Source organism: Helianthus annuus, chromosome 12 (assembly GCF_002127325.2).
Source record: "Helianthus annuus cultivar XRQ/B chromosome 12, HanXRQr2.0-SUNRISE, whole genome shotgun sequence".
NCBI lineage: Eukaryota > Viridiplantae > Streptophyta > Magnoliopsida > Asterales > Asteraceae > Helianthus > Helianthus annuus.
In genome coordinates, this window is record NC_035444.2 from 119,645,599 (window position 1) to 119,673,454 (window position 27,856).

The following is a 27,856-nucleotide window of genomic DNA, read 5'->3' on the forward strand; positions in this document are numbered from 1 at the left end:
TGATATTGATGCATGCTCACATAGGATTGGACGAGACCTTAGTGACATTAAAAGATGCAAGACTGGTTAATTTTTGTTATGTTTGTTTATTGTTAAGACATTGTAACTTATTTAATTCAATAAAACGAAATTTGTTTAATCCATGGTTGTGAAACAATGATTCTGTTACAACACTCCCTGACGTTGCCGCCACGTTTTGTTGTTTTACGTGGTCGGGGTGTGACATCCTCTTTCAACACACTTTCAATGACTTTTCCTACCACCTCTGAATAATGAGAATCATCAGATTTGGAATAGGTTACGTCAATGTTTTTTGGCAATTGATCTACCAGGTTGAAAGCTTTTTCGACCTCTTCTTCATCATAAAATGCAAACTTTTTCGGTGGTGGAACTTGATGAAACTCTGAGCCAATGCCTTTCTTGTTTTGCTCAGATTCACCATCTCCCGGTTTTATATTGAAAATGCGTTCAAGCACATATGACGACACGTGATAACTTTTTAACTTGTTGTTGTCCTGTTCTAAATCAGCAATTTGTCGCTTAACATCCTCAATATAAGAATTAACAACACCTTGTTTTATTTCATACATTCGTTTAAGCTCTTTAGTTGTTTCAGAAAGATAATTCATTCTTGATTTAGCAAATTTCATTTCATCTTTCACTTTTTCATATGACTCTTTTGCAATGTGATAAGCCAATTTCATTGAGTCATATTCTTTCTTCATTTCTTGACAAACATTTTCTTTTTGATCACATTCTTCTGTCTTTTTAAAAAAAAACTTCTTTCAAAAACTCATTTTCTCTTTCTAACTTTTTACATTTTTATGAAAGTTTTTCATCATTTTCTTTTAAAACTTTTTCATTTTCTAGCATTTCTTTACATTTTTCTTTGAAAATGTTTTTAGTTTTTGTGAATTCAATATCTCTTGTTCTGAACTTCTTATCTTTTTCAAAACAAGCTCTGCATGTTTCCATGCATTTCTTGCACTGTTCAATCGGATTTAAGATTTCAGAATCGGAATTTACCTCAGTGATTGGCACTTCGGTGTTTTCAGCTGCCTCTGTCTGCTTCAGATCAGCATCATTTTGTTTTTCTTCAACACCAACTTCATCACCAGCATCACCGGCTTCCAAATTTTCATTCTTTTCCTCAGTTAAACTCTTAGTTTTCTTCTCATCTTCTACAACCAGCTGTTCTTCAGTAACAACTTTTTCAACTTCTACATTCACAACAACCTTTTCAGCAACTTTTTCTTCTACTTTCACATTCTCTACTTTCACTTCTTTGATTTCATTCACAATCTCAACTTCAACAACTTCAACTTTAACCTCTTCAGCAACTTTCTTCAAATTGTTCACCATTTCTTCAACATTCTTCTTCATTCTCTCTTTATCCCTTTTTCTCAGACATGATGTCATGGCATATCTGATTTCCTTTTGATGCCTTTTTGCATATGTGTCATCTTTCAACACATTTCTATAGTATTCGGCTGATGAAGGAATTATGAGAAGAACATCTTCAAAGATTATGTCTTTCTTTGGAACAACTGGTTCACCTTCTCTGTTGAAGTAGTACTCTCTCTTTTTATCCCATCTTTTGCTGCTGACTGCATTGTCACACCCCCAAAATCCACCTGCGGAGTATCACCGCTTGGGAGCATGACTGACCAGGATCAAGCCACAAATCATATTGAACATGTAATTAATAAGTAAAAGTAAATGCCATTCAATTACCAATATGAAAGGTGTTCCAAAACATAAGTATGTTATCACTGTTTAGCGGAAGCGTATAAGTAAAACCCAACATAATAAAGTGTGAAATGTCATAAGTGTTTAATGAAACAATCACGATCCAAGCCCTATAGTGCACGTATACTCAATCAGTTCACGTTCGTAATATTTCGCATGCAATCAATATCAGAGAGTGTTTTTGACAGTTGATATCATATAACACACATCAGTTTATCATGTTCAAACAATCCATGTTATACATAAAGGTCTTTTTTGTAGTTTATTCTAATATGACCGTCCAGTAATTCACTTAACAGAATTAGCATCCAAATCAGAACTAACAAACTGATTGGGTTTACAGAACTAACAAGGTTAATTAACTAACATAGTTAATAACCAATAGAGTTACATAACGTTAACAGAGTTCATGGAATAACAAAATAAATCCACTTAATTGGAATAATAAATAAATAAACAGAGTAAGTCAGTTAACCTAGTTAACAACTTAACAGAATTTGTCAACTAACAGTGTTATCAATTATTAAGGTTACTCACTTAATTAAGTTACATATTTCCATAGAGTTAACTTAATTAACTTAATTAACAACTAACTGAATTAATAAAATAAACTAAGTTAATAAACTAACAGGTAAATAAAACACAAGAGCCGAAAACACTATACTTCGAAATCCCTATGTGGCCGAAATCCCTCATTGACCGAAAACACACACATGGGCCGAATTCACTATATGGGCCGAAATCACCTTTAGTGATTTCGTCCAGTTTATAATTGTGGGGTGTTTTCGTTAATATCATCATCATCAACAACAGCAGTTACAAAATCCCCAAATCCCTAAATAACTCTAACAAATACATCGGCTATAGCAAAACTTCGAGTTTCAGATTAATATAAATCGAGCAGTTATGGTATTAAAGATACACATGTTCAAGAGTTACCAACTTTGTCAGATCACATGACATCAAATGTATTGGACCCCCAACATTTAGTTACATTGAATTATGTATTAATATCACATGACTTCTGATATGATCAGTTAATGCAGTCTGCACATGTTTACTTTCAAAAGCATTTAAACCACTTTGACCATGTTATGATCGAGATTGTACCATTGGACCATCATATCATTCAACCAACTTTGACCCTTCCTTATTTTAATTATTACGGCCGCTAACTACAACATTCATATGTAATGACTTTTGATATGATCTATTATGTAAGGTACTACTATTATTTGATTGGACCACCATTACCATGATAGCCGACAATTTGATAACCACCACTTGAGATCATTGGACCAAAAATCTAGATTTCATGCACACACATATATATATATGATCATTAATTTCCAACCATTGCACATGTACTAAGACACTCATAGCCGCCAATTTACATGCATTCATTATAAAATCCCATATAATATAAAGCACAGTGGCCGACAAGAAGGTGCTCCCTATCTAAACCTCACATGTAATGATATGGGATATTTAACAAAACAAACATTAACAATCTAATTATATAACTAACCGGAGATGTAAGTAAGGATTCGAGCAATAGGCTGGGGCGTCTCGGGAATGATGATGGTAATACTGATTGCCGTCGCACACAGAGGAAGGGTCCTAGGGTTTGCCGATTAAACATTCACTTAAAGTTGGGAATAATATAACGGATCCACTGCTGGGCCTAAAGCCCATTCGATCTCGTTGGCTTCTTGTTGAACGAAAACATATGAGTTGTTAGGGGGGGGGGTTGGCCAAGTACTCTAGTTTTATTAATTATACAGATCACAACAAACATATATAAATCACCCACACACTTATATAATGCACACCAACCGATATAAAATATCAACCACAGTGCGATATAACGTATTGTAACGTGTACAGTTGTGAAATAAATAAGTCGTGTCAACAAACAATCCAACAATTAACGTGCAATAGTGCGAAGATGGGACCTTGGAAACTCAGGTTGTCACATTATCCCCAACTTGAAAGAAATTTCGTCCCGAAATTTAGCATGATGTTACTGAGGAAGCTAGTTGTGTTGCGTTGTTTCCTGGGTTTCCTTGGGTGTCACATCATCCCCCCGTTGATTTGGAATTTCGTCCCGAAATTCTATAGTAGCTTCAGCCTCAGTAGTGGTTGCACGGTTTTCGAATAACTGGGGATACTTGAGTTTCATTTGATCTTCACGCTCCCAGGTGAACTCTGGGCCGCGACGGGAGTTCCAACGAACTCGCACAAGAGGTATTCTAGTGTTCTTGAGGACCTTGACATCCCGGTCCGTGATTTCAACTAGTTCCTCGACGAACTGCAACCGCTCGTCGATAGTGAGTTCCTTAAAAGGAACTATGAGGGTCTCATCTGACAGACACTTCTTCAGATTCGACACATGGAATACGTTGTGAACTGCACCGAGTTCAGCTGGTAGGTTTAGTCTGTAGGCTACTTTGCCTATTCTTTCAGTGATTTCAAACGGTCCAACATACCGTGGATTGAGCTTGCCTCGTTTACCAAAACGAACCACACCCTTCCAGGGTGAGACTTTGAGTAGCACTCGATCCCCAACTTGGAACTCGAGCGGTTTTCTGCGTTGATCAGCGTAGCTTTTCTGGCGATCACGAGCTGCCGCCATGCGTTGTCGTATCTGTGCTATTCGTTCAGTAGCGTCAACTACCATTTCTGGACCTGTAATCTGACTATCCCCCACCTCTGCCCAACAGAGAGGTGACCGGCATTTACGTCTGTACAATGCCTCGAATGGAGCGGCTTGAATGCTGGTGTGGTAACTGTTATTGTACGAAAACTCCACCAAAGGGAGATGCTTTTCCCAGCCGTTGCCGAAGTCGATAACGCAAGCCCGAAGCATGTCTTCGAGAGTCTGGATCGTGCGCTCAGACTGTCCATCCGTCTGAGGATGATGTGACACCTGTGTCACCACGAACACCAAACAAATGCCAAACCTATGAAACATTGTGTTTCATACCTGGGATTTGTATAAATATGTGTATCCTTTGCACATATCAATTCTTGTTCAATTCCGAGCTTTAAATCGCTTTCTGGAAAGTTATATGCGCACTGGTGCGTAAACATAATCAGTTTTAGCACAACAAACACTCCGGAATAGTGAAATAGGCTTAACATACTTTAAATGACCTTTACATAACTTAGAAATAAGTTTTGGAAGGTTTGGTATGGCAAAAACAAGTTTATTCGATTGCAGGGACTATTTGCGTCAAACTGCGAAACTATACCGATTCGTAAGGTAACGAATAGTCCGGAACTTGATCATAAGCTAAACATACCATATATAACCTAAACATAGCTTAGAAATAAGCTTTGATAGGTTCGGTGTGCGAAAACATGCTTATATGATCTTACAGGGGCTAAAAGTGTCAAAAACGACATAAGTTTGCATTTTCGCGCATATCTTACATTCTGACCACATCTGGACATCCAAAATTTTTGTACACACTAAAATATTTTTATTTTAGTGATCGGCATGCAAAAATTCCATTCGTCGCTTAATTTGGATCGATTTTGCGTTCGTTACGACTTCCGTCGTAATTAACCGAACAACGCGATTGTACGATCAAACGAACCGACATCCGAGATATTTTTGAGCATGTTTTGAGTCCCCTATACTTTAACTTCATTTTAGAGCCTTGAAATGAGGTTAACGGGGTTTAAACGCATCGAAAAAGGCTTTAAACACGTGCAGGGACCAAAACTGTAATTATTTAAAACTTGCTGAATCAGACACATGGTAGCGTAGCGCGACCATCCTCTGCCTATGCCGTCGCGCTACGCGACGATCACATCTGGGCAGAAAGTCTGTTTTCAGCAACAGTTTGCAAATTCAGGGGCTGTTTTGGTAAATTCTTGGTGTGTTAAGCAAGTTTAAGTGGTCACCAAGGCTTTGTACCTGCTTGTGACAATTGGAGGGTCAAGATTTCTTGCTTAATGGCTAAACAAACCACTTGGAATGATCCTAGAGCCTCACCACAACTATAAATAGCCCACTCCTCTCATTGTTTCATTGCTCATTCTCATTTTCTCTTCTTCACATCTGACTTGGGAGCTCTCTCAAGCATTTGGGACTTTGTCTTCTTTGTTGAAAAGATAGCAAGGACCCTTAGTGAGCATTCTTTCATTCTTTTTATTGCTTTTTCCTTATGTAGTGCAGAAAGTCAAACGTCTGGCCAACAGTTTGACTTTCGGTTTTGACCATCAATTGGTCAAGTCAAAGTTCAATTGAACTTTGAAACGTGATTGTAATCACGATAGTTATAATCCTTCGTGATTATAACCGCTGATTACCACGTTAGCTAGTTGTAGTGTCGAGTCAAAGTTTCGGTCAACATGCGCTTTAGCACGCATTTTGCAACGAAACTACTTTAGGGTATCAAAACACTTTGTTTTGATACCAAATCAGTAGGTTAGACATGTTTTGACATGTTTAACTAGACACTATTAGATTAGTGCTTGTTTAGGGTCGTAAGGTAAGCGGTCTAAACAACCGCTTAGCCTTTCGAACCCGACCCATTTGGTCGATCTTTAGGATCCGACCAAGCTTAGTTAGTAATCATAGTTGCATAGGGAATAACCACTGAGGTTATACCTTATGATCACATAGGATTGGTTAGTCGTATGCTAGTTAGCTTGTATGCCCATAGGAAATGACCAAAATGCCCTTTTGAAGCTAAAATCCGTATTTTGATTATGTGAACATATTTTTGACATATAATTTGATTTAGTAACATGTTTAGGGATAATTGGGCATGTAAGACTTGACATAGCACATAGTTAACCATCCGAACATAGTGTTACGCAAATGACGCATTATAGTGGCTTATACTACCATAATGGGTCGAAATGGGTCAAAAGCACTTAGGTAGACTTCCAAATCAGAATGTTAGGTCTATTAAATCATGCCATATGAGTTGCAATACTCATTTGATTTATAGAACTTCATTCTATCCTATCTTCCGATTTAGGATCCGATTGTTTAACATAGTGATCCATACTAGGTGCTACTTGATTCCTTGATTTCCCGAGCTTGGTTAGGACACTTAATCAAGGATACTTGCAATCTCAAGTGAGTACATAGTCCCCTCTTTTACTGTTTTCAATTGTTTTGGGGTGAAACATATATGCCTATCTGTTATTTTCCTGATTTTAAACTATATGATTACACATGCTTAATACATATTCTTTTGACAAATTAAACAATTACCTATGGTTTAAACACTGATTTTCCAAAACTTAATAAACAAATTGTTGGATTGTACCATTTTTATACATTCACCCAGCCGATTGGTAGTATGATATAGCGCTATAGGACTAGACACCCCATTCCTGTTGTATGGAATGTCAGAAACCAAATTTTAACCAAATAGAAATTGCCTTTGTGGTGTTTCTATAGTCTCCAAAGTGTAGTTTGATACACTAAGGCATGATTGAATACCAAATCACACTCTTTTTGTATATGTTGATATACTACAAAAGTACAGTTTGATGTGCTCTCAAATGTGATCTACCAAAGTATATTTTGATATACTAAGTACAAAATCCAACATATGTTTTAACATACTACTTTGTTATTTCCCAAAGCATAGTTTGATATGCTACTGTTTACCAAAGTATAGTTTGATATACTACCCACTTTGTTATTTCATAAACTAAAGTATAATTTGATATACTACCAAAGCATAACTGATATGCTATTTTTAAACCAAAGCATATTTGATATGCTATTTTCAAACCGAAGTATAATTTGATATACTACCAATACTTTTATCCTTAAACTAAAGTATACTTGAGATATACTACCAAATCTAATATTTTAATTACTAAAGTATATTTCGATATACTACCTATTAACTATTTCAAAACTAAAGTATACTTTGTTATACTATTTATCAAACTTTCCAAAACCAAAGTATATTTTGTATATGCTATAAACCTTTTTACAAAACGACACGTTTTCAGAAACAAAACTTTTTACATTGGATTCATGGCTATTTTGAAAACATAAAACCTTTTCCTCCTTTATCCAAAGCCATGAATCTAATTCACAAAACCCTATGTTACTCACAGGCATTTTTATGCTGACGTACCTATTTTCATATGTGTTTCAGGTACTACTATGTGATGATTGCTGATGCATGCTACACATAGGATGGACTTGTGCCTTAGCGACTTTAAAACTGAGAAACAATTATTTGTATTTATCTAAATTGTATCAAAACATTGAGTTCAATATTTTAATAAAACAAAACTATTTGATCCATGGTTGTGAAACAATTATTCTGTTACAGCACTCCCCGATGTTTCCGCCACGATTTGTTGTTTTACGTGGTCGGGGTGTGACAGATGATATGCTGTGCTTATGTCTAATCGAGAGCCAAAAGCTTTGTGCATCGCTTGCCATAGTTCTAAAGTGAATCGTGCATCCCGATCCGAAATAATAGAGGTGGGCACCCCGTGCCTCGAAACAACTTCTTTCAGGTAGATGTCTGCTAATGTGGAAAACTTGTCTGTTTCTTTGATAGCCAAGAAATGAGCAGACTTCGTGAGTCGATCTACGATCACCCAAATAGTATCATTCCGGCGCTGGGATCTAGGCAGGCCAATAACAAAATCCATGGGAATTTCTTCCCATTTCCACTGTGGTATCCTAGGTTGCTGAAGTAGGCCTGAGGGTTTCTGATACTCCACTTTGACTTTTGCACATGTCAAACACTTGCCGACGTAAGTCGCGATGTGGGCTTTCACGCTAGGCCACCAATATGTTGTTTTGAGATCGTGGTACATTTTATCCGACCGTGGATGTACCGAGTAGCGAGACTTATGAGCTTCATCCACCACCAGCTCTCGTAAACCGCCATAAAGTGGGACCCAAATACGCCCCGTTACATAGTAGGCGTCGTCTTCCTTTTGCTCCAATCGTTGCCTTGAGCCTCGTAAGGCTTCAGCCTTGACGTTTTCGGGTTTCATTGCTTCTATCTGAGCAGTTCGTATCTGTGCAGGAAGATCAGACTGAATAGTGAGCTGCAAAGCTCGTACACGCCTAGGTAGAGTGTCTTTCCGACTGAGAGCGTCAGCCACAACATTGGCTTTGCCTGGATGGTACTTGATGGCGCATTCGTAATCATTAAGTAACTCGACCCATCGTGGTTGACGCATGTTCAATTCCTTCTGCTTGAAGATATGCTCGAGACTCCTGTGATCGGTGTAGATAGTGCACTTGGTACCGTACAGGTAGTGTCGCCATATCTTGAGCGCGAAAACAACAGCTCCCAGCTCTAAATCGTGCGTCGTGTAGTTCCGTTCATGAACTTGGAGTTGACGAGAAGCGTAGGCAATAACTTTATCCCGTTGCATTAATACACAATCAAGCCCCTGTATCGATGCGTCACAATAAACCACGAAGTCATCCGTGCCCTCCGGCAAAGAGAGAATAGGCGCGCTGCAAAGCCTATCCTTTAGGTACTGAAAAGCGGTTTCTTGTGTATTACCCCAACGATAGGTAACACCTTTCTGTGTGAGCATTGTAAGCGGCTATGCGATCTTTGAAAAGTCTTTGATGAATCGTCTGTAATACCCCGCCAAACCCAAGAATTGGCGTATTTTCGTTGGTGTACGCGGTGCAGGCCAGTTCCGTATCGAATCTACCTTGGATGGATCGACATGAATCCCCTCCCTGTTCACCACATGGCCTAAGAAGTGGACTTCACGAAGCCAGAGGTCGCATTTTGAAAATTTGGCGTACAGTTGTTCTTTTCGAAGAAGTTCCAAGATAAGACGTAAGTGCTGCTCGTGTTCCTCCTGACTCTTGAAGTAGATCAGAATGTCGTCAATGAAAACAATAACGAACTTGTCGAGATAGGGTTTGCACACCCTGTTCATAAGATCCATGAAGACTGCAGGCGCGTTCGTAAGCCCGAAAGGCATGACTAGAAACTCGTAATGGCCGTAGCGAGTTCTGAATGCGGTCTTGGAGACGTCCTCATCCCGGACCTTCAGCTGATGGTAACCGGACCTTAGATCATTCTTGGAGTAGTAGCTCGACCCTTGTAACTGGTCGAATAAGTCGTCGATACGGGGAAGAGGATAACGGTTCTTCACTGTGACCATGTTCAGTTCGCGGTAATCTATGCACATTCTGAAAGTGCCATCCTTCTTTTTCATGAGTAGTACTGGAGCTCCCAAGGCGAAGAGCTTGGACGAATAAAGCCCTTATCCAAGAGCTCTTGTAATTGCTTTGACTGTTCTTCTAGTTTAGTTGGAGCCAAACGATACGGTGCGCCAGCTATAGGTGCTGCTCCTGGAGCTAGTTCGACTTGAAACTCGACCTGGCGATGAGGCGGTAGACCAGGTAAATCTTCAGGAAACACCTGAGGAAAGTCGCGTACAACTGGATGGTCTTCCAACTTCTTTTCTTTCATTGATGCGTCAGTAACGAGAGCCAAAATTGCGGTGTGACCCTTCCGCAAACATTTCTGAGCCTTCAAGAAAGAGATGATGCCAACCACAACACCACTCTTGTCGCCTTGAACTTCGAGAGGTTCTTGGCCAGAACGAGGAATGCGAACAATCTTTTCTTTGCATAGGATTTCTGCTTGCTGTTGCTGCTGGCGACTCTGGTTTGCAGGCCGCGGGCTCCTGAATCCTTAGCTTCATGGCCCATCTTGAGACACCTCTGGCAACGTCCCTCGTTGCACTAACCACTGTGGTGTCTGTTGCATTTGTTACACAGTGGGTGAATTCCCTGATATCCACCCTGCCCCTGACCACCAGAAGTTGGCTGACTCGGGCTCTGGTGATCACTATTCTTGCGCTGCTGCTGTGCTTGAGACTGAACGGTAGCGGAACCCGTGCTGGAATACCCATCCCATTTCCGCTTGTTGTCACTAGGAGTAGCGGAAGTAGCAGAAGTGGTAGCGGTAGTAGTAGCGCTGATACAACTAGGCAGTCTGTTCTGTTCCACTGCCTGATCCGTGAGGCGATGAGCAAGACGCTGAATGTCTTGGATATTGTCGAGGTTAGCCGATGTAACATGGCTCTGAATCTCTGAGGCTAGACCCTTGAAGTACAATTCGATACGCTTGCTTGGAGGGTCCACCATGGTTGGACACAAGATGGCCAGTTCGTTCGACTGTTTCGTATAAGCTTCAGTTTCTGACCCCATCATTTTCAAATGGTAAAGCTCCACTTCCAACTTGTGGATGTCATCACGCGTGCAGTATTGCCTTTTAATGCGTTCTTTGAATTCGTTCCAGGGGGTGGCGTTAGCAGCTGCCAACCCTAGTATCTGTACTTGCGCGTTCCACCAGGTTAGCGCGACTCCTTCCAAAGTACCAGTGGCGTACTTGACCCTGCGAGCCTTAGGGCATTCACACATCTCGAATACTGACTCGAGCTTCCCAAACGAATGGAGTAGTCCCACTGCTCCTTCTGTGCCACTGAATGTGCTTGGACGACAGTCCATGAAGTTCTTGAATGTACAGACAGGTTGCTGTGCGTTCTGACCCGTTGCGCGAGAAAGATAGGTCAAGGTTAAGCGCGAGAGTTGGGTCACGAGAGTAAGATCTAACATCCTAGGATAGGTTTGGAATAGCAGGTTATACCTCCTGCTTGTGCGGCTGCAAGCGCCGCAGCAACTTGTTCGTTAATGAGAGCCGTCAACTAGGCTTGAGTCATGTTAACACGTCCAGACATGATCTTCATAGTAAAAGTAGTGTAAGTGAGAATGGCTCGCGAGTAGTGCGATGACAGAAAAGTGTAAGCACATAAGTATTCTCATGTAATAGGGTCATGTGTATCTAAGCATACTACGAGCAAAGTTCTATGCATTTCTAGCAAGCAGGTAATAAACATAACCATATTACCTAGGATGTCGAGTCTTGCACGTGGAGCGAAGCGTCGTTGTGGATCGTTGAGAGCACTGTTCTGGTTATAGTCTGGTTTTAATAAAAACGTTTTCCCCATATTAAAACCAAGTTCTCTATAACCAATGGCTCTGATACCAATCTGTCACACCCCCAAAATCCACCTGCGGAGTATCACCGCGTGGGAGCGTGACTGACCTGGATCAAGCCACCAATCATATTGAACATGTAATTAATAAGTAAAAGTAAATGCCATTCAATCACCAATATGAAAGGTGTTCCAAAACATAAGTATGTTATCACTGTTTAGCGGAAGCGTATAAGTAAAACCCAACATAATAAAGTGTGAAATGTCATAAGTGTTTAATGAAACAATCACGATCCAAGCCCTATAGTGCACGTATACTCAATCAGTTCACGTTCGTAATATTTCGCATGCAATCAATATCAGAGAGTGTTTTTTGACAGTTGATATCATATAACACACATCAGTTAATCATGTTCAAACAATCCATGTTATACATAAAGGTCTTTTTTGTAGTTTATTCTAATATGACCGTCCAGTAATTCACTTAACAGAATTAGCATCCAAATCAGAACTAACAAACTGATTGGGTTTACAGAACTAACAAGGTTAATTAACTAACAGAGTTAATAACCAATAGAGTTACATAACGTTAACAGAGTTCATGGAATAACAAAATAAATCCACTTAATTGGAATAATAAATAAATAAACAGAGTAAGTCAGTTAACCTAGTTAACAACTTAACAGAATTTGTCAACTAACAGTGTTATCAATTATTAAGGTTACTCACTTAATTAAGTTACATATTTCCATATAGTTAACTTAATTAACTTAATTAACAACTAACTGAATTAATAAAATAAACTAAGTTAATAAACTAACAGGTTAATAAAACACAAGAGCCGAAAACACTATACTTCGAAATTCCTATGTGGCCGAAATCCCTCATTGGCCGAAAACACACACATGGGCCGAATTCACTATATGGGCCGAAATCACCTTTAGTGATTTCGTCCAGTTTATAATTGTGGGGTGTTTTCGTTAATATCATCATCATCAACAACAGCAGTTACAAAATCCCCAAATCCCTAAATAACTCTAACAAATACATCGGCTATAGCAAAACTTCGAGTTTCAGATTAATATAAATCGAGCAGTCATGGTATTAAAGATACACATGTTCAAGAGTTACCAACTTTGTCAGATCACATGACATCAAATGTATTGGACCCCCAACATTTAGTTACATTGAATTATGTATTAATATCACATGACTTCTGATATGATCAGTTAATGCAGTCTGCACATGTTTACTTTCAAAAGCATTTAAACCACTTTGACCATGTTATGATCGAGATTGTACCATTGGACCATCATATCATTCAACCAACTTTGACCCTTCCTTATTTTAATTATTACGGCCGCCAACTACAACATTCATATGTAATGACTTTTGATATGATCTATTATGTAAGGTACTACTATTATTTGATTGGACCACCATTACCATGATAGCCGACAATTTGATAACCACCACTTGAGATCATTGGACCAAAAATCTAGATTTCATGCACACACATATATATATGATCATTAATTTCCAACCATTGCACATGTACTAAGACACTCATAGCCGCCAATTTACATGCATTCATTATAAAATCCCATATAATATAAAGCACAGTGGCCGACAAGAAGGTGATCCCTATCTAAACCTCACATGTAATGATATGGGATATTTAACAAAACAAACATTAACAATCTAATTATATAACTAACCGGAGATGTAAGTAAGGATTCGAGCAATAGGCTGGGGCGTCTCGGGAATGATGATGGTAATACGGATTGCCGTCACACACAGAGGAAGGGTCCTAGGGTTTGCCGATTAAACATTCACTTAAAGTTGGGAATAATATAACGGATCCATTGCTGGGCCTAAAGCCCATTCGATCTCGTTGGCTTCTTGTTGAACGAAAACACATGAGTTGTTAGGGGGGGGGGTTGGCCAAGTACTCTAGTTTTATTAATTATACAGATCACAACAAACATATATAAATCACCCACACACTTATATAATGCACACCAACCTATATAAAATATCAACCACAGTGCGATATAACGTATTGTAACGTGTACAGTTGTGAAATAAATAAGTCGTGTCAACAAACAATCCAACAATTAACGTGCAATAGTGCGAAGATGGAACCTTGGAAACTCAGGTTGTCACATGCATTCTCATACTCTTCCTGCATCTCATTCATTCTGTTCAAAGCAATGTTTCTTTCTCGATAAGTTTTCTCACTCAAAATCTCTTCTCGAGTTTTCTCTTTGATTTCAGCTTTATCTTTTTCTTCATTGTTTTCCTCTTTAATTTCAGCAACAAAGACAAACTGTCTTTTCTCTGTTATAGCTCTGCCATGAGCTGTTTTTCGAACATTTTCCAAACGATCTTCTTCTGGACAAATCTCGCTCCAATCAAAACCTTCATCATCTTGAATTACAAAACAAGCTCTTGATTTGGGTTTATCTTCAATCATCTTTGGCTCTTCTCTGCTTCGGTGATAGATCGCCTTTCGGTAGTAATCATCATTGAATGGATGTTCATTTCCACTAACTGCAGAATTAGTGCATTCTCTCTTGAAATGACCTTTTTGCTTACACTTGAAGCAGGTCACTTTGGATTTGTCAAATCCAAGTTTTGTTGATGCACCGCCAAGAGATTGTTTCCCAGTAATTTCCATATATCTCTGAGCTCTGCGGATGCAACTAGCCAAACACCAGCGGATGTCAATGAGTTCCATCTCTTCCGGATGTATCTGGTCGTAGTCTTCTTTGGTTAACTCTGAGTTTCCAATTTTGCCAGCTACAAGACCTTCATACGATTCCAGAACTGATGCAAGAAAACTCATTTGTTGTTTAGCTGCATTAATGCTCATTGCCGGAGAATTTTTCAACTTAAGAGAAATGTTACATAGAATCTCCTCTGATTCTTTAGAACTAGCTTTTGAAGCCGATGAATGATAACCCGGATCATAACTTGATGAGCTCTTCTGTGGCTCTTTTGTCCTCTCACCACTGAATGCTGTCTTGGTGAACTATCAGCTTTCACCGAAGGTAAACTACCTTTGTAGTACAAGCCAACATTCTGTTGATGTGAAGAACTGCTCATCTTGTTCTGTTTCTACAATTCAAGTTCATGAGTTTCAATCTTTTCAAATAATGTATCAAGAGAAATTGTTTCATACAAAGCATCATTTTTCAAAATAAAAACAAATGTTTGCCACTGATCAGCTTGTGGTAACGCTTCTATGACTTTGTCAATAATTTCCTCTCTTGTTTTCACAATCTCAAAACGTTCAAGTTCAATTTTTAGGTGACAGAATCTCTCTATCATTTGCCTCACAGACTCTCCTTTAATACTATCAAACAGATCAAATTCTTTCTTTAGCAAAGCAATTTTGTTCTTTTTAATCTGTTTACCCCCCTCAGCTTTAACTCATAAAGCTTCACACACAGATTTTGATGATCCATCATGATTAAGCAATGCAAAAATGTCGTTGCTAATTGCTGACTGGATCAAAGCAATCATTCTCTGTTCAGACGAGAATTCCTTCTTGTCCTCAACACCTAATTTCTTCATAGGAATTTCCTCTCCTTTGTCATCTTTTGGTCTCTCATATCCAAACTCTAGACAGAACCAGCTTTCATGAGCGTATGCTTTTGCCCAGTTGAGAAACCGTTCTTTCCACCAAGTATAATTTTCAATATTATCCAGCTTGGGTGGTTTTGAGTGTGTTCCGTAGAAATTATCATGCTTGATGTTCTCATTGATTGCTTCTGTGATGGTTTTTGGTGTAACGGTTGTAATCTCGGAAGATTCGGATGTGAACGCATTGAAGAACGTGTTGTAGAATTCTTCAGCCATGGTTTGAAATTCTTGTATAACCTGGAGACAAACAATCAAATAAACACAATCAGTACAAACAATATCAAATAATCTGAAATAGACTGACACTCGGTTGACGTGAAATGATCTTGACACGAAATGACACTTTGGAGCGAAATCACATGTTCAAGCGGAATAGCAACTTTCAAGCGGAAACAGGATTTCAAGCGAAATCACTTTTGGAGCGAAATCACTTGACTAACAGCTTCAAGCGAAATCACTTGATTAACAACTTCAAGCGAAATCAAAACTAATTTCCATGCGGAATACTGGATTCAAGCGAGATTAGGTCTAATCTCAAGCGGAATAACAATTTAAAGCGAAGTCTGATGAACTTTCCAAGCGAAATAGCTGTTTGAAGCGGAATTAACTGAATTTTTCAAGCGGAACCAATGTTGTTCGTTCAAGCGAAATCAGATTTTTGGCCTGTTTTTGTCATTTTTAATCCGAATTAAGGTCTGATGTTCTCAAGGCTTTGTTAAAATACTGTTTCGCATGTACTGTGAAAAATTCAATCCATTTTGACCGTAGAATCTTGTCCAATTTGAAAAAGAAGGTGTAGAAGTCAGAAAACTGATGCAATCAAGCTGAACTCTTCTTCCTGAGCTCTGATACCACTTGTAGGATCGTTGTATGACCCGAATGAGTCGATCAGAAGAGTTGTTTATCCGAATCAAAGGCGGAATCAATGAAATGGATGCTCGATGTAATTATAAAGTCTCTATTATTGATCTGATACAATTACAGCACCTGGAGACAATCCGGCAGAGCTTCGCTACTCAAGTCCGAAAGTTACAAATGAAAAACCAAGTGCACCTATATATACTATGCTGATTTCGCTTGAAATGAACCAAAGCATTTCAAGCAGAATCACTTAACATGATTTCGCTTGAAACTGTCTTTGGCACTTTCAAGCGGAATCACCACCTTTTAAGTGAAAATCAGTTTCTTGTATCCCGAGCACTGGTTATCCTATCCTATCCTATTACATGACTCGATACAAGACGAAGTCAATAGACATAGTGTTCTAACAGAGGAGCTCCGTCGTTATTATTGTAACACCTCATAAAATCGTTTCCAATTATATAAGGACACGTGTCCTAAACCCTAAACGTATAACGGATTTATTCCGAAGGACCAAATTTGACGATCGTTGAAAATACGTATACGGCGGGACCAAATTGTCAACATGATAATTTATGCCTCTGAGTGACCTTTTATCAAACCCGAGGTTTTATAATGCTATTTCGTGCTCTCGGGAATGATTAAAAATGAATATAATAGTTGAAGGACTAAAGGTGTAAAATTACAAAGATCCTAATTTTCCTGGTTAAAAGCTTACGGACCGTAAAGATTCAAGCTTACGGTCCATAAGGACTGCATCAGGGCGAAGAAAATTCAAAAGCGGTTACGGACCGTAAAGACTCGGGCTTACGGTCCGTAAAGCTTGTATCTGGGCAGTAATTTTTGGACAGCTACAGGTTTCTGCCATAAACCGACTTATTCTCTTAGAACTCGATATCAGGAGCTTGTTGATGGTTTCTAAAACCACCAAGGACACCTGTGATGATCTTGGACACTGCCTAACACCTGGCTTGATCCTTGATCATCACCTTTAACTATAAATAGAGACCTTATGTTGCCATTTTCTTTGCTCATCTCAAAAATCATGCTTCTCACTCTTGCTTGGAGATTCCTGATAAAGGAGACTCCCTCTAGTCTAAAAGATTCAAGTTAGGACCCTTTGTAAGTGTCCCTAGTCACTTTAGTTCAGTTTTTGAGGTTTTATGACACAAAGTCAAAGTTGTCGTAAAATTACTTTGACCTTCGGTTAAAACCCAGATGGTCCAGCCATTGTTTGAGGCAAATGTGTCTATGTGACCATAATTAGGTGGTGTTAATCCCTCAAAAGGCCACCTCCTAATTTTCTCGTTTGCTTAGTTAATTGTCGGGTCAAACTAATTAATTAAAAAGTTAAACGGGTCAGATTTGTAAATAATAATCAAAACTCATAATGCAGGTGTTAAGAATCATATTTTGTCACTTAAATAACTTGGTAAATATTATAACATGTCTAAGCATGTTCAACCCGACAATTCTGAGTTTAAGTCCGGTTCGCAACCGAAAGTCGCACAAGCTAGACTTTTGCTTTGACTTTCAGTTCTAACCCGATTTAGCTTAATTTCTTGGTGTTTTAAGCTTTCATTGTGACTATTTAATATTATAGTATAACCCTCTGAGGTTATATTACCTGGTCACTAAGTATTTTGAATTATATGCATGTTTATGTTATTATGCTTATAATTGACTATTATGCCTTTATGTTCTAAAGTAGGATTTTTGAATAAATGTGTCATGCCCTGACTTTTGCGGAAGCGTGATTACGATGTGACTTTCTTAATACCAATGCATTAAATCATAACAACAACTATATGATAAAACCATAAATTTGTCATCCATTAAATAAGTTTAAAACATAACAACACTCATTTAAAGCGTAGTCTTCAAAATCCGAGTTTTACAAACCATACAAATTGTTTATGAGTTCACTAAGGACTCATCAAAAGATATTGAATAACACCAAGGTTTGGAAGACGTGTCTCATCCAGGAATAAGACACACTGACCAAACGCAAAGACCATGGATAACATCTGTATTCATAACGCAGCATAAAATCTCCCAACACCCGCCAGATCCACTTACTAATTCCCTGAAATACATGTAGTTTAAAAACATCAACAAAAGTTGAGCAAGTTCATGTGTTTGTTTATGTGTATGAGTAAACCTTTGAAATCATTGTAAGTATGTCTGTAAGTTTATAAGTCCCGGTATGAAAGCAACAAGGAAAAACAGATCACCAATGGTTTGCAAGGCCATTGATATGTGTGAAGTGATGCAGGAAAACTCAAACCTAGCAGATTTCATTGGTAAGACATAGTCACCACATGGTCCACTCAACGGACTCAGGGGTGGGTCTCGCTACACCCAAATAGATCTATCACTCATGTCCCTCGGTCCTACAACGAGGATTAATGGCCTTAAGTGTCATACCCACCACTCACATGATCAAGCAGTACCCTTCCTTAGCTAACCATACCACGTAAAATGTTTGTAAACAATTGTAACATGTATTTCACCCCCGAAGTTATAAAACTGAATACAGTTAAAAGAAAAGGGGGACATGAACTCACAGTTTTGCGTTCCTTGTATCCGATGTAACTCAAAGCTTCCTCTAGAACGCATGACTACCTACATGCGTACTACGGTCCGTTAGACGAGCGGGTCGTGCCTTTTCTTAGTATTGATTAGTGCTTTTGAGTTACGTTTCTGATATTATTCCAAGTTATAATTACTTGTTAAAATAATAAATATTTTAACTTTAAATTATATTTAATTTTTGGAATAATTGTTAAACAATATTTATATCTATACTTCTCAAGTATTTGTATTCGTATTTCCTTCCCAAGGATGCGGGTATCTCATACATGCTTATCCGTATTCTTGTATATGTATAACTTGCCATGTATTGGCGTCGTATTCCGGCGTGTATTGTCTTTAATAAGTATCCAACATATATTTCTAAAATATATATTTCCAAAACAATATATTTTCAAGTCTCACTTTAGAAAATATATATAAACTTATTTTTATCCAACATAATGTATTCCAAGTTTATCCAAGGAAATATATATTTTTCCCAAAAATCATATATCTTCTAAAAATTCCAAGAAAATATAATTTTTATTTCCAAAAAATAATATATTTTCTTCTCGTCAAAAATATGATATACTTTGTAATGATAATAAGAATCATATTTTCATTTCTTTGTATCCAAAATAATATTTACCATAAGTATGCTCATAAATGTATTTTCCGGAATATTTTGTAAGCTACACTCTTGTGTGGTTTCACAATATTATGTGTGTAACTTATATATATATACTAGTTGTAGGACCCGTGTTACCACACGGGTAGGTTTAATAATGATCGAAATCAAATACTAAAAAACAGGTTATAATATATCATTTAAATTTTGGTCTTTAGTTCTATATCTTTATAAAGTAATGTTAAAGACATGTATGAAATGTCCTTAATACCCTTATCCCTTAATATCCACGTAATCTCAAATATATATCAAATGCACCGATCATCATCATTATCATTTAAATTTTGGTTTTTAGTTCTATATCTTTATAAAGTAATGTTAAAGACTGTATGTGTGACCACACATGTAGCTTTAATAACCATCAAAATAGATTATAATACAACATTTTAATTCTTTGTATTTAGTTCATGTTTAATATAGAAATTACATGTGCATTACCTAATTTCTAGTGGGTTTAAAAGACTATATTGCCCCTATATATTTCAAATCAGTCCAAATTAATGAAAATATTTTACAATTTGGTCCCTATTGATCTCAACCATTAGATCAAAAGATCTAATGGCTGAGATTCTTTCTTACCCTTCTCACACTTTAGGCCTTTTTTTACAGGATCCTCTACCTATATATATATATATATATATATATATATATATATATATATATATATATATATATATATATATATATATATATATATATTCCTTGTGATTTTTGGTAACATTTTGGATGGTAAATTCTTGGTATTTTGTTAAGTCATATTATTTTAAATCCCAAAATAATATAACTAATACACAAAGTATACAAATAATCACACATAATGTGTAAATATATATTCTAAATACATATTTACCCATTTTTATTTATAAAAACCAACCTCCGATACTTGTATTTTTGTAACAAAATCTATGGCAAAGTTTATATTGAAAACCATAATTTAAAACACACTTGTAAATATTTGTTTAAAAGAAATATCTTTCTAAGTGTTTATATTTTTAGAAAATTTTTCCATAGTTTCCCCTAAAAATGGAGGTGTCCATGCTATCAAAGCATATCATTTTCTTTTCAAAAATCATCACAAACAACCAACAATCAATCTACACTTACCAAGTGCTAAAACAAAGTTATTTACATAACAATCATGAACTTGAACTTTCATAAAAACTTGTAGTAACTCGATAGTGCGTTTAGTAGGTTTAGTTACCCTTTAAAAAGTGGTTATTTGTTTGTGAATCTCGTCCTTGTAAAGTTTAGTCTTTTACAACTTACTAGATGATTTTTTCAAAAATCATTCTTTTGAATTTTTCTTGTAAACCATGTATTCTTATACTTGTTTCACCACTAGAAACATGGTTAGTTTCTTTAAAACAATGTTCATGTAAATCTTTGTGATTTAGCTTGGTTTCTTTGGAAAGCTATTTTGGAAATCATCCACTCACAAGACTTGTATTTTGTTTAAATCATCATCACATGAAAACAACTTTTATTATTCAAGTTCATGTAAACATAAGGCATGATGATCTTGGTCTTTCACAAGATCATCACATAAACTTACTAGATCATGTGTTTAATCACAATCTAGTAGGTTCCATATGATGTCTAATATTACTAACACCAATAATCAATCAACAAGAAGCAAAACAAATCAACAAGTATTCATATGTTTATAAGCTTATGTTAGAGATTCATGAATATATCTTTTAATGTTCATCATGATTAACAATGTATATCATCTTTTAACCTACAATATATGAAGTAATCAAAGGGTTATGACGGCCTTACTACTAGCACAAGGCTAGGGAAGAACACTTGATGTGGTAAATGACAAATGGGTTGGATAATAGCAATCGGGAGAGGTCCTTCAAGATCCAAGACCACCAAACCTTCTTATATGGTTCCTTACACCTTTGTGAGTATATGGATTGAATGGAAGTGAAATGATGATGGTGAGGTGGTGGGTGCTTGTTCTCGGCCGATTGGAGGGGGGAGGGGAAGGAGATGAGTGGGTGATTAAGTGTGGGTGAGATGATGAGCTTCATGTCTTCTTATAACCATTTATCTCTTTTAACCAATGTATAATATGTTTGTAATAGTACATACATGATCTAAACAAATCTAGGTGAATCCAAGCAAGATCAAGCAAGATTTTAGAGAAGATTATGCTGGGGTCACTTGTGACCGTCCACTTAGGGGGGGGGGGGGTATTTAGTTGGGTTTTAATGTTTAGTTAGATGATTAGTTAGGATCTTGAGTGTATTAGTTAGTGTTTATGTGTATCATGCATTATATCGTGTGTTAGGGTGTTCGGGGATCATAACTAGCTCAGAAACATTAAAACAATGCTTCTAGTATAATTTTGGTGTTTCGAGTAGTGTCCGGTTGTTCGGTTAGATACCGGTTCGTTAAAGTGTCAAACTATTCCATTTAGCGATCTTTATGTACCCTGTTGTGACACTTTTAATTCCCGACACTTAGTAAAGCATTCGAGACCATTTTGTCATATTTTTGCATGTTACTAGCTTGTTAAATTGCTGAATTTTGCTGAAATATGCTGAATTCAGCACTTTTAGTGGGTTTTAGGCATTTTCCGGCACTTAAACTATCACCTAGTGAAGCAGTTTTATGGTCATCACTTTCCTACACACTATACTAATGTAATACTTAGTTTCTGGCTCACACTGTGTCAAAACAACGTCTGTCTATGTACTGAACTCCGCCAGCATTTTCCCGGTTTGTTTGTTAACTGTGCTAACTGTGCTTTGTGCATCTTTTATGTCAGTATGTTTGTATGCAGTACTGATATGGCATTTGCAATATGTGATGCACATGTGTGTATAAAGAAATAATCAAAAAGCAGTTCAAGTCACAAATTGTAAATTAGCACAGTCATTAAGCACTAATCAAGACTAATTAATTGTACGGATGCATGCAAATTTGGCAGTTGTCACATTCTCCCTCTGTTAAGAAAATTTCATCCTCGAAATTTGTACTACCTTAACTCATTAGGGTTACCTTTTGCGTGTATGTATAGGAATAATACTGAGGTAGATAACCACAAAACCGAATCAAAACTTATTCACATCAGGTGATTCCAGGGGCATATTACAATAATCGGAACCCAGCAGTTAAAAGGTATGTGTTTCAGGATTTGATGTCAAAGGATACGAGATGTATAGATGTATAATCTAGTGTCACTCAGTTAACAGGGGTTCCACAAAAGAGGAGTTTCGACCAATGGATTCTTCATACAATCGGTCACAAAATGCAATTGTGTTTTCACAAACCATAGTATCCGTTATATAAACTCAAAATCAACAGTTTGAATATGAGAATAATATGTCAACTTTCGAATAACTAAATAGTAAGGATTAGTGTGTTGACATTCTTGAATTGCGAAAATACACCGAATGAAATACAAGCGTATCTGGTGTATCATTGTCTTGACTCGTAGTTGCATCTGAAATGTTTAAATGACAAGTCCAACCGAAGTATGTGTAGTTTTATGTGAAACGGTTGACCATGATTAGCACAAGCTACAAATTTGTAATGACACCACAAGGTGTCATAATGACTTAATTCAAATATAGTGGTGACCGAATAAGTTTACCGTGTTTCAAATCAAATGAATGTGTACTGAAACAGGCCTGAAAATTGGATTCAAACGACATCATAGGGCCTTTCAATTGAATATAGGACAACAGAGAACTACCGTTTCTAATTGAAAGTGAAATAAAAGCAATAATTACTGCAAGGCATTCGATCAATAATGAAGGAATCGTTAGGAGGTACACCATGGTATGAAATGAATCTATGTACCATTGTCTTAACACACAATTGTGTTGAGACCGTTTTAATTGTGATAAACAAAACGGATTTAGAACAAATAAATAGACAATTAAATCCGTGTATGAGGTGCGTAACCAACTTAGCACAAGCTTCGATTTTGTGAAAGCATCACCGCAAGATGTCGAAACCAACAAACGATTTAGTGGAGTCGTAGACCAATCAAGTCTACTACGACTCGAAACGATAGAACCTTTGCAAAAATGTTTGAATATGATGCTCTCAATACATCATATGGCTTCTTAATTTGAATATGCGAAATGGATAAGTTTAAGCAATTGAACTTGGTTTCAGCGTAACCTGAGAATAAACGTATGTACCAACAAGGGAATTTCAGCATGAATATAAAGACAAACCATGAATGCACTTGAAATAAAAAGAGTTTTAAGAAAATGTGTTGACTTGATAACAAAGGAGCGAACAATTACAAGAATGTAGGTTATTCGAATCTTTGACCAATGGTTAGCTTTAGCAAAATAACATTTAAACTTTAATGAAGCGTTTATTCGAAATGAAACCACATGCGTAGCAAATGGTGCATGTGTGACATATAAGTTTCCGAGTACCGAAACAATGAGTATAAAGAAATGACCAAGTATCGAAGCAATGTGGGTTCGCTCTTAGCGAAGAAAATTAACGCGATGCAACTACCATTAAGGGGAGTAGAGATGCAAACATCCATTTTCTAGAATCAAAAGTGGAGATTTTAACAAAAGAACTTTGAGTACTTTCTGTTTGGTTAACTGAATTAGCATATTGGTCAGGATAACAGGGTTTGCTTGAGTTAACAGGTGTGGTTCCTAGGTGACCACCTTTACGAGTTTTGACCTGGGTTCCCAAATGTAACATTTGTGCTTGTAATCTTTGTGAACAGTTCAATTATCAATAAAACAATGTTATTTGATCCCAATGTTTGTTTGGTTGTGTTTTACATTTTTCATGTTTTGACTTTTGTTCAATTTCAAACTCTACATCGCTTTCTGGAGAATTATACGCAAACTGGTGCATAAACATACTCAGTTTAATGCGACAAATACTCCGGAACATCAACATATACTCAACATACCTTAAATAACCTTTAGATAACTTAGAAATAAGTTTTGAAGGCTTTGGTATGGCAAAAACAAGTTAAGTCGCTTACAGGGACTAAACTTGACAAACTGCGAAAGTATGCCAATTTGAACGGTAACGAACATTCCCGAACATGTCCATAAGTTAAACATACCATAAATATCCTTTACATAGCTTAGAAATAGGCTTTGAGGGGTTTGGTATGCTAAAATAAACTTTTGGATCATTCAGGGACTAAAAGTGTCAAAAAGTGCACAAGTTTGCACTTTCGCACATAACTTACGTTCTGAATACATCCGGACATCCAAAAATTTATGTAAGCATTATAATATTATGCCTTAGTGTTTGGCATGAGAAAAATCCATTCGTCACGTCATTTGGATCGTTTTTCGCGCTTATGCGCATTCCGTCGTAATTAAGCGAACATCGCGATCGTACGGCCAAACGAACCAACATCCGGAACATTTTTGAGCATGTTTCATGTCCACAATGTATAGACAACATTTTAGGGCCTTAAAGTTGGCTTTACGGGCCTTAGAAGTGTCGGAAATGGCTTAAACATGCAACAGGGACCAAAACTGCCATTTTTGAAAGTATGTGCAGATCAGACATGCCCAGGCGGCCCGCCTGAGTTTTGTCTGATCCTGATGCTGGCCGCATGGCACCTTCAGTAACAGAAATTTTGTCTTTCTTGCAAACTTGGCCTTTCAAACACACCAAAGGGCAATGCCCTTTCACCATCTCAGGAGCTAAGGGTCACAATAAGCCACCACAACTTTGTGACAAGTGTACGCTTAAGATCGTGGCACGATATTCAAGAAACGATCCTAACGGCTTTACTTTTCCTATAAATACCCCCCCCCCCTTTTGAGTAAAACCCACAAAAATCTGATCAAAAGCTCTAAGATTGGAACCTTTGTTTCATACCTGAGCCATTTTGATCTAGATTAGCATTCGGGGACCCTTCGTAAGTGTTCTTTCGTTCTTTTATGCGCCTTTCGAGTCCGAAAGTCAACGTTTTGTTGACTTTCTGCATTGACCAGCCTATGGTCAACACGAAGTTCATTTGAACTTCATAACGTGAGCGTGATCACGATGGTTATAGTCCATGACGACTATACCTACTGATTACCACGTTATCTAGGCTCAGTGACGAGTCGTAGTTTCGGCCAAAATGCGCATTCTTGCGTATTTTGTAACCAAACTACTCGTGAGCATCAAAGCCGTTTGTTTTGATGCCAAACCTATTTTCTAAACTTAGTTAAGCATGTTCTAACATGCTTAGCTCGTCACTTTTAGTATAGTGCTTATATAGGGTCGTAAGGTAAGCGATCTTAACCATCGCTTATACTTTCGAACCCGACCCATTTGGTCGATCATTAGGATCCGACCAAACACATTAGGTGACCATAGCTTAAACATTCCGAGGTTATACCTTGTGGTCACGATGTTAGGCGTTCCAAACGCGTTCTACGCGAACGACGCGTTAAGGTAGCATAAGCTACCTAAACGGGTCGTAAAGGGTCGCAAGCACTTAGGTTAGGTTTCATTTTAGTATGTAGGCTTTGTTAAACCATATTTCACGAGTCTCCATACTCGTTTGGTTTACGAACCCGCATACTATCCGATCCTTCCGATTTTGGTCCGGTAATTAACATAGCTACCTATTAGGTGCCGTTTGATATTCCGTGATCACTAGCATTGTGTGATTATTATGCAAGAACTTCAAAGCAATCTCAGGTGAGTACATTGAACCCCTCTTTTACTGTTTTCTAAACTGTTTTGGGGTGAAACACATGTGCCTACTTGTTACTTTCATGCTTTTCATGCTTTCACATCATATACCTGCTATGTTCGTTAATACATTATAGTACATGATTTCATTACATTTCATGCTATGTATGCCCATTGTGTGCGTACTTAGTACATTGCTTTACATTACATTTCATGCTATGTATGCCCATTGTGTGCATACTTAGTACATTGCTTTACATTACATGCTATGTATGCCCATTGTGTGCGTACTTAGTACATTGCCTTACATTACATTTCATGCTATGTATGCCCATTGTGTGCGTACTTAGTACATTGCTTTACATTACATGCTATGTATGCCCATTGTGTGCGTACTTAGTACATTGCTTTACATTACATTTCATGCTATGTATGCCCATTATGTGCGTACTTAGTACATTGCTTTACATTACATTTCATGCTATGTATGCCCATTGTGTGCATACTTAGTACAATTGTTTACATCACATGCCTTCATTTTGGTACAACATTTGGTTTGTTTAACATGGAATAATACATTCATTAACATTAGCTACGCCGTTCGTTAGTAGGTAGTGGTACCATAGGAATTGACAACTCCTGTTCCTGAAATCCTGGGTTTGATTGGATTGGAAGGAATGACCGAATTCGATATACATAACTTAGATAACCTTTAATTTGTTTAAGGGTTTATCGCCACAGTCTCAAGGCTTGAATGTATGCATATTTCACAATACCACATAAATGTTTATATCAGTAGAGCATGCATTGTTCCACAAAACGTAACGTTGATTTAATCCATGTTTTACTTCAACACCTCGTTTTGTGCATTTTTCATATGGTTGAGTTAATACATCTCGCTTACCATACAAGATATATTTTGGGTACACATTACATTATCCACATTAAACATAAACATTTTGACATTGATATACATACTTGGTGGATTACATTGAACATATACATTTCGACATGGTTTACACAATAACACTTGACAATTGATTTATACATGAACAATTTACATGGTGGCTTGGTTTGGGTAAATGGTTAGAGTAACGTAGCGTATGTAATATGATACAAACATGGTGGATACGCCGCTGGTACTTCCTATATATAAATGCTTGTATAATATTACATATCGTAGCGTTATCTAAGTCATTTCAGTTTAGACACATTACATTTTACACAAATAACATACTCTTCACAAGACATTATTACAAACAACTTATCTTATTCAACTCATTTTACGTGGTTACTCGTTTAACCTTACACTTATCTATACATATCATCTGATATTATCGTTTTTCAAATGGTTTACAAAGCAAGACAAATTACAAGGTTCATGACTGACTGTTATTAAACATTTCTTTAAACTCAAGTCATGAATCCCATTTTCACAAAACCTATGTATCTCACAGGCATTTTTATGCTGACGTACCTACTTTCACATGTGTTTTCAGGAGCTATTGTGTAGGATGACAATGGTCACACTAGGGCGGACCTGTGCCTTAGAGCCTAAAAATGAAGATAGAAAAGTTTAATTATGTTCTGAACTCTTTGTTTTCCTGTTTAACAAAATATAACACTCTTGTTTATAAATAAAATACAACTTTGTATGCCATGGTTATGAAACAATTTAATTCTGTCCCAACACTCCCCGACGTTTTCCGC

At 37.3% G+C, this 27,856-nt stretch overlaps 1 protein-coding gene across 1 annotated transcript in view; it reads right to left on the reverse strand.

The window, feature by feature from the left end:
- LOC110893415 overlaps positions 1-27,856 on the reverse strand; it is an 85,037-nt gene that overhangs the window by 7,144 nt on the left and 50,037 nt on the right. The window contains exon 2 of the mRNA XM_035981355.1: positions 1,042-1,316. Coding sequence (XP_035837248.1) covers positions 1,042-1,316 — 275 coding nt within the window. The remainder of the gene's footprint in view (positions 1-1,041; positions 1,317-27,856) is intronic.